Raw genomic sequence first — 12,595 nt, 5'->3', positions numbered from 1 at the left:
TTGAGCTTCTAAAATTACAGGAAAATACCAGACGGATGAGCAAAGCAAGGAGGGGGGGAGGCAAGAGAGAAATCATATTTAATAACTGTACACGCAGCTCTGTTTCTGTTAAGAAAGGTTCAGATTGAAGTTCTAGCTATTGTGAGGAAATTGCAGTCTAAGGCTAATAGCATTTTGCCTGGCGTCTCGTTAAACTGACAATGTCATTGTGATGGCAGGAAAACAGCAAGGAGCACAAAAGCCAGCACAACCCTAATAAATTAAAAGTTATGTTCTCTCCCCGCATGTTTCTAACAGTTGAACATGCAGTCGAGGGGACCACACCTCTGTGCCTTGATTACGCTCTGACAGCTCACAGCTACGGGCAGCTCCTCGGCCAGGGCAGAAACGGTTGAAGAAGAAGCTCGGATAGGGTCGTGCCTAAAGATCAACATGATGTGCCACTGTTGATCTGCCTGGATGGATGCTGCACCCAAACGCGGAGCCAGGCAGCAGACTGTGCTGCTGGGGGAAGGGAGGGCTGGGGTGAGAGGGACATGCCTGGCTCCAGCAGGCTTGGATTTCAACCCACTCAAAAGTGCTGGGCACCTCCTTTCTGCTGGCGCCCTACATGCCACATCCAGGGCACGGGTCCCTCCCCATGACAAAGCAGGGATGAGCTCTGCGCCTAGCCTTGGGGGAAGCCTGTGCCCCGGCAAGCCCCCTCCTGCAGGGCCTGGCATCACCACCTACCCACTGGGTGAAGGTCCTGCGTGAAAGCTGAGGTCCTCAGTTGCCCACCCTGAATAAACAGGGGCAGGACACGTCTTCCCTCCCAGCCAGGGAGGAGATGTTAATTCTGCTATAAAAGGTACCATTTCACAATGGGAATTTGCCATAATTGTACATTTTTATTGTCTAGTCTAGACTCCCTACGTTTCCGATAAACGCAGCTTAAGAACTCTTCCTGCAAACCACACAAAAATAACTGCAGCTTAAGCAGCAGGAAGTTCCAGATAGGGAACAACAAAAGCAAGGAAACAAAGTTAAGGCCAATGCTGTGCTGCTGACTTGCTACGCTGTGCTTAATGGCTCTGGTACTGATAACCTCTCTTACCGATCCAAGACCACTCAGTGCATAGCTAGGCCCCAAGGAATGACAGGAGGAGGGAGCACAAGCCTTCGCTTTGCATCTTCTTCACTTTGGGTGATGGGTGTTGCAGCCTTCCAAGGACTGAAACTGAGCTGTGCACACTCTCCTCTCTATGTGGGTTTTTTTTTTTGGACCCCAACAGGGTTCCCTGCCTCCAAACTATGGTGTGAGAGAAAACAAAAACATCCCCCCTCCCTGTGAAGTGCTCTTAGGTTAGGTATCAAAGGTACTGTCAATCAAAGCAACTTAAAATACAGATTCTGGTTTGGATGGGAGATGGAATTATCCTTGTAAGCACACCTTAGAGAGATAATGGGGCATGAAAATCAAAATTTTCTGTTCTCAAAACTGGGTGCTCAAAGCCTCAGAGGCACCCATGCTCACTGGTCCTGCGCTGGGTTTTTAATCAACGAGGAGGAGGTGGGGGACTGGTGGTAGCTGACTCAATACCCATTTCCAAACTGGTGTGGGAACAGGAGTTGTGTACCTGCCAGATGGCAATGAAGTCAAAGAAGCAGCCACAGTCTTTGGGGTACATCATGTGTTTCTGCATTCCTTAAATACTTACTTTCACTGCAATGCCTCGAAGGCTTCTGTGATCTGGCAGACTGAGGCAGGAAAAAAACCCCACCCCGCATCTTGTGTAGGGCTTGTGTGTGAGGAGCTTTGCCACCTCCTTCACACCGGGCCTGAGCAGGGCACAGGGGAGAGTGGGCAGGATGTGTAAAAGTTAACACCAGAGCAAAACCCTCACTGGTTTTGTATCACTTAGCAACACATGAAATCTACCCTCATTTGCAGACAAATATGAGTCCCGCTGATCTGTCTTACCCCGAGCTGTGAACAGAAAACCTATTCCATGAGGACTGTCCTGTGTCGGCAAGTGACTGAACAGGAACCTATTTCAAGTGAGAACCCTCCATGGCATGTGAGAGGGAAGAAGTTGGGCTCAGTTAGGGTTTGGAAGGCGGCCGCCTCAAAATCTGACCTTCTAGTCTGAAGAGAAACTCAGTCTAACGTGGTAAAAATCCTGGGGAGGGGTAAGCTCTCTGAAAGCTAAGCATATATCTGTGAGCACAGAAGGGCCGATCCAGAGGTTACCATTATAAAAATCAGCTGCGTCCAACAGTTACCACACTATTATCAACAATATTAGAGGTTCCCCCACCCTATACTTAGATTAGGAAATAACTGTGGTAGTTGTGTGGTTTCCTTTTGGCAGCTGCTGATCTTTCAGTGGTGACCACTGTATAATACAATGAGCAGAAATGGTACTTGTTCCATCCAGCACTTGGTCTCCTGCCATAACCATTACGCAATACGGAGCTAACCAGTTGCTATCTGCAGCCCAGCAAAATCCCAACACAGACTAGTACCCCAACCAAATTTTCCCTGCCGAGCAAACTCGAAGGCCAGCTGGTTGGAATTCTCCAGCTGAAATGACGTACTTTATCACTGGATTTCATGTGATTAAAGCTGTAGGTTTTTAATTGAAAAGTTGGGAAGCGGGAAAGCAACCAACCTCAGATGCATCTTGGGGTTTCTGTGCATTATCTCTTTCTTTCTTGTTCTTTTGGTTTTCATTTTTGATGCGTTTTGTTCCAGACACTTTTGTTTTCGCTTCACCCTCCTGGGAACTGTTATCCTGTTTTCGAGGTTTCACTGGAGGCAGTGGCTTATCTTCCTCTCCTTTAATAAATCTTTCATATGGCAGGATTAATCTAGGGGATTAAGGAACAAATAATTGATCAGGTTTTGCTATTCTAGCAAAGAACAAAACGTATCCACTATGAGCAGTTTACTTATTTTCTTCTACGACATAAAAGCAACAGTGTAAACTCTAAATCTATGAACCCGAGTAGGATAAATCAATTTATTCAGCAAGGCTATCACGTGGCACAAATTCATTGGGAGTTGGTGTGGATTAGTTGTCAGTAACACTGCAGCAGTTTGTGTGGCTACACCAATTTGTACCAGATGAGGATATGAGCCGGTATGTTTTAGACCGATTTAAAAGAAAAAAAAAAACAACTTCAATCCACCATCCATTTTTTACTTTACCTCTCTCCCCTAAAAAGCGTCCAGGAAACACCAGGAAAACACCTATAAGAAGCCACAGCCAACTTGATAACAGCTACACGATTTCTAGGCTGGTGTTTATCCTCGGCACAAGGGCGAGTGCCAGGATCCCGGCAGAGGAGGAGAGCGCAGGGCTGCGGGAAGCCTACAGTGGCGGTGGGCGCAGCACCCGGCACCAGCTCACCACCACCCTTGCCACACACCCATTGCAGTGACTGTCACTACGTTCCCCGAGTCTCTTTTGAAGGAGGAAAGGGAGAGGGAGTGAGTTTAAAGGCGAGGGAATCTTTCGCCACCGAACTGTCCTCTGCAAGGCGCATGAAATTGCCATTAAAATAAGCGAGGAAGAAACACAGATGGAAAATATCCTCCCTTGAAAGCATCAAACACCGAGTTTTAATCTATCTGTTTTCCCTCTGCGATTCTCAATCCGAAAGGAAAAATAACTGATGTAATTAAAAGGGATGGATTGCATTACAATCTGAGTTTCAACTTCAGTGATTAAAGTTTTTATAATGCATTTGCCATGATTAATGACTCACTGTGGGATTAATAGAAGACTCTGACTTTAAAAATATGAACTTTAATACAGCAAACATAATTTTTTTTTTAAAAAAAGAGACAAGCTAACTCTACAAAGAAAACGTACTTTGCTTATAAACAACATAAATCTGGTCGAATAACAGGAATCCTTAATTATCTTTAAGACTCCAAGGCAGAAAACCTCTTTGGTTCAGAGATTTGTTTGTTATCCTGGAATCAGTTCCTAAGCATGCAATTTTGATTTACATACTTAGATGTTCAAATGCAGTTTGGGCTTAAGAGAGGAGAAATTAGATTGCTTGCGATCATAATATTTTACATTTTAATAAAATACAACATAAATTATGTTAAAATATAAACCTAATTTATGCTATATTAGAAACAAAATTCATTAACTGAGCATGCTCTGACATGGTATGTGCAAAGAGGCGTGAATAATACTTTCTAACCCTGAATTTGGCAGGGCTCCAGTAATGAAGCTAAGCAGAGCCCACAGGGAATATTCATCTTCAGATCCCATTACAAACCGAGTTTAAACATGTTACAGCTGCTAAAACTGGAAACTGCTCCCTCTATGCAAACTTAGCAAAATAATATGCAGTTGCCAAATACCTGCTTCCCACTGTAATATTACAGTTAATGTTTATATAATAAAAAGCATAACTAAGCAGAATAAGAAAAAGAAAATATAATCTTGTTCGTACTTGAGGCTGCTAGGATTCGCTTGGAAAAGCATGAATATCGATGAAAACACCAAATTCCTCCCTGCCCTCCACAAGACGCTCTGACTTCACTAGCGGCAAGGCCAGATTTTGGCACAGGGCAACGCAAAGGCCACTCCGCCATGTGTTAAATATTTAAAATCACTTTTAATAAAAGCATGTTTTATTACAATAATTGTTAGCACCAGGAGGGGAGAGTGTTTGACTTTGTTTTGTTTCCATGGGAATGCGTCGCCCATTAAAAATCTATATATTTCAACCGTAAAGGTTTCAGACACTGTCCTGCACCCTGACGGGAGACGGAAACGGTCCCAGCCCATGAGCAGCCCTCTCCGTGGAAGATGCCGGGCGATTAACCCTGTGGCAGTGGCTGGAATGGGAGCAAGGCCTGGGACGACACAATTAATCATGGCTTGCGTGCTCGACACTGAGCCTCGTAGGGTAATGCGGGATGCAAACTCCTCCACACCAGAACTCATTAGCTTTGGCGCTAATTAGTAACTGTGGCTTAAATTTCCTTCTCTGATCTTAAGAGTTCATGTGGGAGTACAAGGTTTTCATTTTAGTTATTTTTCACTAAGCTCAGCAGTTGGCAGGCCGACAGCAGTAAAAATACATTTTGCATAGCCAGTCAAAGGCCCGGAGCCAGCGGCAGGAAATCTGGAATTAAACGTTTCATGTATCGGGGAGGCGGCATGACTAAGGTAAAACCGAATCAAAACACAAGGACGGCTTGTTCTAGGATTTTTCCCCTCCTCGTTTGAAACTGAGGGCCGGCAGCTCGCCATTCCCTGCTGCTGAGGTGGCTTTTGGGGGCAGCTGGAGAGGAGCCGGGCAGGAAGGCAGTCTTGCGAGATCCCGGGGAGACTGGGGCAGGGGGGAGCAGCACCAAGTCAAGCCACGCCAACAATCACCCCTTCAAAGTAGCGATTTCCGTCGGTTGCAATTTTCACTGAATGTTTTTTTCAGTTACCCTGTCACGGTACAACACAATTACCCACAGGATATGATCTTATCATTTGATTATTAGAAGATTTTATAGTGCAGGAGTAATAAAGCTTAATACAGCTCTCGGAACATGTAAGCAGCCAGCTCAACATGCCATAAAAGCAGCCGGCTTAGCCAATTTAAGGTCAATATTGCCCAACACAGGAAGAATGCAATCTGCTGTTAGCCAAATAGTTTAGCAGAATGTGACATGTCTGAAACCAACACGAGATTTTTTTTTTGGGGTTTTTTTGGTTTTTTTTTGTGTGTGTCAAGTATTTGCAAGGCAGGTTAAGATTTAATCACTCTTTGCGCAAGGAGATGTAAAGACGATGTCCAAAAGAACGGGGCCGGATACCTCGAATGTGTCGTACTTTGGAAACATCCTCCCCAGTTTTCAGTCCCTTTGAACTGTGGCTGTATTTTGGGGCCGGGGGAAGTAAAAATAAAAAGAAAGAAAAAAAAAGAAGGAAAAGATGGGGAATATTTTGCAGTCTAAAGAATATTTACTTGTAAAGCTTGCGAGGAGACCAAATAAAAGGGTCATTATCACGATCAAGATTCCAGTATTACGATTAATAAAGTGTATTATTTATAAGTCAATTAACATAAATAGAATATGTAAGCACTAGTGTATTAAAAAAAATCTTTCCACAGGCAGCAGATTTTAGCAGCATGAGGTTTTTGCTTTTTTTTTTCCCCATCTTTTTTTCCCCTGGAATAATACAAGAATAACATTTTCCAGCCAAGAGCTGAAACAGTAGGGGAGTCTGCTATCACAGGGCTTCTTATTAAATTCAGTCACAGTGAAAAGCCAGTCTCTCTTTTTTTTTTTTTTAAATAAAGACAACTTAAAATCAATACAAGTTAGATTAACAAATCAGTACTATACTAATCCTGATTTATTACAATCGGCAATATTAAGTTTAATCACGTATAAACTGCTACTCAAAAAAAGATTTTGCTTTACTAAGTCCTGAATTAAATAATGGTGCAGAGCATACTGAGTTTTTAGATCTGCATCATCTGATATTATGAAAAATTCAATGTACTTCTCTGCAGCAGATGTCAGAGGTCAGCAAATCTATTACAGTAATGTAAGTAATCTGGCTTTCTGCCAACCTTTTTTTAAAAAACACTGAAGCAGATAATTTTATATTTACAAATTCTAAAATCCTCCAGGGACTGAATCTCTTTCCCAACAAAAAAGCAGAAACTTCACATTAGAGAAATGTATTTCACAGTGTATCAAACATGTCTTTGTCATTAGCATTTCATAAACAAAAAAAAAAAGAGGAAAAAAAAGAAAAAAAAGCCCTTAATCTTTATTAGTCAACATTTTTTTTCTCCAGCTACAGAACTAACAATACAAGATCTCATCTGAGCCAGTAACTACGACATTTTCATGTATTGATTATGCAGAATGGATGGACCTTTTTTTTTTTTGGCCCGACTCTGCTTCACAGGACGCATGAGAGCACACCTATTTATAGACATGATAAAAAAAGTAGCTACAATAATGCTAAGGATCTGACCAGCCTAGAAAGAGGAAGGAAATTAAATGTTAAGGCTGCCAGTTTCCTCTTTAATTCTCCCCACTACATATGGATATGCTGGAGCTCTCGGGCCAGGGAGGAACTATATGCCCAGGACACCCAGGGTGAAGGAGGGAAGGAGACAGTTCAGCACAACCCCTATGTTTTTTTTTTCTTTGCTTTTTTTTTTTTTTTTTTTTGTTTTAATTGTTTGTTTCAGTGTTTACTTTTGTTTTCTTCCTGGCAGAAGAAAATATTCCAGCATGTCTCCCATTGACATCATCTTGCTTTCTCAAGGGCTCCAAGCCCAACACGAAACAGCATGCAATGGAGACTCTCAGCCACAAAAATAATTTTGGAAGGACTTAAAATACTGGAGCCCATTCCTTGGGAGATGCTGCCCTGCTCCTGTGCTTGGCCAGAAGCTTAAGGAGGTTGATTGCAACAGGTATGGAAGAAGATTTAAATCTGCTCCACCAAATGAATACGGCAACCGGTTAACCCGTGGAACTCACTGCCAATGGATATCTTGGGGCCAAGGGATTAGTCAGATTACGCAAGGATTAGATGCTAATGTAAATCATGAGAACATTAAGCTCTAAGGGTTTCAAAAACACTGAAAAGGGACAGGCAATAAATCCCTTTACTGGTAGGAGTTTGGAAAACATTTCCCTCCTGGGCATATTATGCCACAGTGGCTCTTGCTCCTTCCTCTGAAGGAAGCTGGAGCTGGGGGATGAGACAACTGACCTGCCCTGCTCAGCATGGGAACCATCTGGTTCAGCAGCTCCTCCTGGCAGCCAGGCAGAGCTTCCTGCACTCCCATGCAGCAAGACAGTCTGAGTGGTCACCGAGCTGGGGCAGCTCAGGGTGGCTCCATGGACAGCCCCCACAGCACAAAGGGGTCCCTATTGATAACCTCAGCATGGAGAAAGATGATTCTTGTTCCCTAGAAACTCAGTGGCAAAACATTTGGCTGTTTGAAGGGACTAGCAGGAATGTCTGAGCCCTGATCCCAAGAGAAGCCTTGTCTCATACCCTGATGCTCTTCAAAAGGGCTAAAAAACTTCAAGCAACACTGTCAGTGTACGCATGGGAAACAAGCCACCTCCATCAGAGGTCAGCCTGTGGGGTGGCCAGGAGCGGGAGGCAGCTCTCCCGGTCACCAGTAGCAAATCCCCAGCAGAGAACAGGGAAGAGGAGTAACCCACAATTCCAAGTTTCAGCCTGTTTTCCAAAACGGGAATACAAAAATACGTTGAGGAAATCAAGCAGCATGCTCCTCTGGCCTGATTTCCCTGGCCTGCATTGTACGATCAAGGAGTTATGAAAGCAAGCCTCGTGTGCTTTTGTGCAGAACACAATAGCAATAGGATTATTTGCATTTGTCTGAAGTACAGAACCAATGTGTATTTATCAGTAAAGACAAAATATGTTTGAGTTCAATTTTCTTCCCAAAAGAAATTTCCTTCCTTAAAGAAATGGCTCTTTCATCCTTTCATCAACAACCTTCCTCACAGCCCACTGGGAGTGCTGGTGGGTAATGAGAATGGCTCACTGCTGAAAGGTGGGAACTGCGCTGCTGTAACAGAATTCAAAGGCGCTTTGTTTTAAGTAAACTGGAAATTAGTGACATTGCAAACACAGCTGTTGATTTAGCTGCACAGCCAGGTGAGGGAAGCTCAGGAGCTTCTTGGTCCTGCAGCTCAGCAAGGGGAGTCTCCTACCTCTGCACAGGAATGATTCAAAGGAATTACAGAACTGTAGGGGTTGGAAGTTGGACCTCAAAAGATCATTGAAGGAAGGGCGGCTGGGGCATAGCAGCTTCCCCAGGTTACTACTGACATTGCTACAAGTCTCTATTTTGGCCACAGTCACCAGTTCCGCATCTAAAGGCAGACAGGCTTTTTATTCAGCGGGTCCACATAGCCCCTGCAATGCTTGGTCCCTATTCTCAGGACAAGCTTTCAGGTGCCATTTTCCATTGCCCATGGGGTGCAGGCCTCCTGCAAGGACTCCAAAATCCTACCAACCCTCCTCAAGAGCTTTGTGCCACATTTCCATTGCACAATGTTGAACACACACGGTGCAAGCCATATCACATTAGCAGAGTCCTACTGCAAAGTGTGAGGTGGAGATTCCCAGCAGACCCAGAGTATCCGAGGGGAAAAAAACTCCACCTTTCTACCTTCCTCTTCATTCCTGGTGCTGCTCCTGCAAAGGAGAATAGCACATCTCCCTCCTGAGGCAACTCGGCTCCCAGCAAGGAAAACCCCTGTGTAGGGCCTGTCCCTACTCCTGGATGCCAAGGAATGAGGTTGCCATCTGAGGCACACTTTACCTGATGCTGACCACCCAGCTCAGCTGCTAGGAGTGCCGGGACTCCAAGAGTATTGGGGCACACCACACAGCCTCAGAGCCAGGCAACACATCACAATGCACAGGTGTACAGTGGGCAGGCCTGGGAAGTTCCATCTCCTTGGGATACAACCCGCCTGGGAGCACTAGGTAGCACATGGCATCCTCCCAGTTCTGCTGGGACAAACTCCTGGGTGGAAAGAAGGATGTGGCTGGGAAAACGATTCCCTGCAAGGAGAGAGAGCATTGCTTTCCAGGAAGGCAGAGATCATTGCCTTCCACTGGAAGCTAGTGCCCAACCATCCAGCATGCTCACACCCAAGGACTCCCGCTGGCTGCAGTGCTGGCCAATAAGTCTCTGAGGCTGAAAACCCAGAAATTTTGGAAAAAAAAACCCCCAAACCTGTGTGTTCTCAGATGTTTTGAATGCATAGCTAAGGATCTGTTTTAATGGTAAACAATTACATTCCTCTGTCATCTGATACTTTTTAAATTTTGGGGAGAGGGGAAGCTTTCTGAATTTTCAATAGCTCTTTTGTTAAAGCATCTGTTACTCACATAATTGAAAAGATGTTTGTTCAGTGGTATGCTTGAGAGTACAGTTATTTAATCTTAATGATAAAGCCCTGAGGGCAGAAAATCGTAAGTAGAAACCTCTTGTTATTTATCAAAAAGAAAAAAAAAAGAGAAAAAAAACCCACCCCAAACCAAAAACCCATGAAAAGAGAGAGCTGAGACACTTCATCTATCTTCAGGCTTAAATCTGTGCTTGACTGACAACTACTGAGAGAATTTGCAACTTGTGAAGTTTTCTGTGAGTCCGGGACTAGCTGAACTGGGAGGGGGGTGGCAGGAAAGTGGGGTGAAGGCAAAACTAAAATAAGCAAGTTAGTACGACAAGAAAAAACTGCTGCTTGGCAAGGGGTGGAGGGGAGTTTTTTGGGTCAAACAAAGACCTAGCTGTAGTTTACAGCATGACATAACATTTGATTAATTTTTGCCTGAGGATGTTTTCACACTTAACAGAGTAAATCAAAACCTTCTAATTACAATGTGTATTAAAAGATAACCATAAGCGTTTTCATGTAGATGCTATTCCAGCCTTCCGGATTTTGCTCCTTCTAAAAGATTGGCTGTGATTTCCTACAAGGCTCCACTGAAATGCTTTCACATTACCAAAGTTATCCGAATGCTTTAACAAAACCAAACAGTATTTGCATGGAATGCAGGGCGCTCTCGCGTATTGAATTACTGCACAACATCCTGAGGCTAGAGAGACTTTACGGCTCTTAAAGGGAAGCTACGTAAGGGGCTTATTTTGACCCACCTTGTGTTTCTGGTAATATATAATATTAATGTGAGCGATTTAGACAGAAAGATGGCAGAACAGTCTCTGAACTGCACGAGACACTGTGTCTCCTGGTTTAGACCCTTGTTCAGGACAGATCTGAAAGGGTGCTCTGCAAGTGCCTGGCACTACCCTCACAGCCAGAACAAAACCCTCGGTGAGTCTGTGCCCAAAGTACACAGGCACTGCTGACTTGTGAAGAACCATGACCCACTCGGGGGACCCACCTCACCTACCTGCTCCTCATCAAGTCCTGGGCAACTGTGGCTCCATAGAATGCTCTGCCACTCAGCTGCCCCAGTCTGATGAGAGCATGAAGCCTAAAAACCCTCTCCAGCTGGGCTTCTCCAGGACAGTCTGTTTTTCAAGGTGGTAGCGACTCTTGAGGGACAGAATGAGAGACACACTGCTTAAGAGCAGGACATGGCCCATAGGATGCTCTGGGGCCATCCCTGCTGGAGACTTTAAGTGAACCAAGCTCCCTGCAGCACCTGAAAAGGCTGTGAGGGCTCCTGCTCTATGAGACCATCCAGCTGCCTGCCATGACACCTTCTGTCCACCAAAGCAGCCAAGGAACATTACAGCATGCTGTTGCACACCACAATTCCCCAGCCCATATGTGTCTGTGCGTAGCTCCTGCAACACAAGGCTTGCTTTGGAGGAAACCAAGGTGAATCACAGCCAGACTTGGAGGCAGAAAAAGGCCCCAACAGGCACACTCCCCGTGTTTTTGTTTTGCTCAATGCATTTTACTGGGAACTTTATACACCTTGCAAAATAGCAGGCTGGGTTTTGGTTTGTTTGGTTGTTTGGGTTTTTTTGGGGGGTGGAGGGGCAGGGGGAAGTAGTGCCGGTGTAATATTTATGAAAAATCCCTATCAACATCGTCACTGGAGACACAGCCTACACTGGAAAATTAAAGCTTCTTATCACGTGCTTTATGTAAAACCGAAAGAAACCTCAAACCCTGGCTGTGAAAACCACATCTGCATTATGAGGGGAAGGCAGCACGGAGAAGAGCGCTTTGCCGAAGAGTAGCCGTTTCTGAGGGTTTCTCGCTAAGAGTGAGATGTAGGGTACTGACAAGGGCTGGGAGGGTTTCACAGAAACGGTTCGGGCTGAATTAGCTAATCCCAACCACACACACCTCTGGCCCCTGGCCCTCTGCAATCACGCAAAGCAAGGGCACGAAAGGAGTCCAAATGAAGAAAGGAATGACCAAAACAACCCATCAGCTCTGTACGGTCCGAGTCCTGCACAGAGCCATGGCCCCATGATGGGAAAACATTAATGCTTTTTATATTGGTAATCATCTGTAACACGAGCAATTAAATACAGTACTAATGGACTATAGCCAAGAGCCTGGTACTAATATTAAAAACTGACAGAGATGAATAGGTTTGGGAGGGAAACTAGGCTGACAAAGACATTTTTATGAAGTGCTGAGGCCTATTTGGAATAACCCAATCAGAGGCAGGTTCAGACCAGCCATGCCTACAGTGACAATAATGCGTTCATTGGCATTGCACGATGCATGCTATGCTTTAAATAAAAACACCCCTCGCTTCTGCCCAGCAACCTGCACTTCCATTATTGTACTCATTAATAAAACAAAAATTGCCTAACTAATATACAAATAATGCTTACTGAAAGGCTGGCAGCCTCACCTGGGTTTAAAATGAAACCGGTTACTGGAAACACAACCCCATGCTATGTGAAAAATGAATCGGTTGATAACGCACACAAAATCTTTCCCTTTTACCAGGGAAACTAAGCAAACAGTGCAACTGAGCAACGTGCTGCCTTCCTACAGCCCTGCAGATGAAACCACTGCTACCCCTGCTCCAAAGGCTGGGGCACGGAGAGCAGAGCTACGCGTTCCCCACAGCCT

General features: G+C 44.7%; 1 protein-coding gene across 2 annotated transcripts in view; it reads right to left on the bottom strand.

The window, feature by feature from the left end:
• Positions 1 to 12,595, bottom strand: part of ARID5B (AT-rich interaction domain 5B) — a gene marked incomplete at its 5' end in the record, with an annotated part of 119,858 nt that overhangs the window by 4,183 nt on the left and 103,080 nt on the right. For both annotated transcript variants that reach the window (XM_084264923.1, XM_084264922.1), the window contains one exon: positions 2,655 to 2,853. In XM_084264923.1, the coding sequence (XP_084121049.1) occupies positions 2,655 to 2,853 (199 nt within the window). The remainder of the gene's footprint in view (positions 1 to 2,654; positions 2,854 to 12,595) is intronic.

The sequence above is a fragment of the Gallinula chloropus genome, assembly GCF_964237585.1.
Source record: "Gallinula chloropus genome assembly, chromosome: 5".
Lineage (NCBI taxonomy): Eukaryota > Metazoa > Chordata > Aves > Gruiformes > Rallidae > Gallinula > Gallinula chloropus.
Note: the sequence above shows the minus strand (reverse complement) of the source record. Positions and strands in the feature narration are given on the sequence as shown.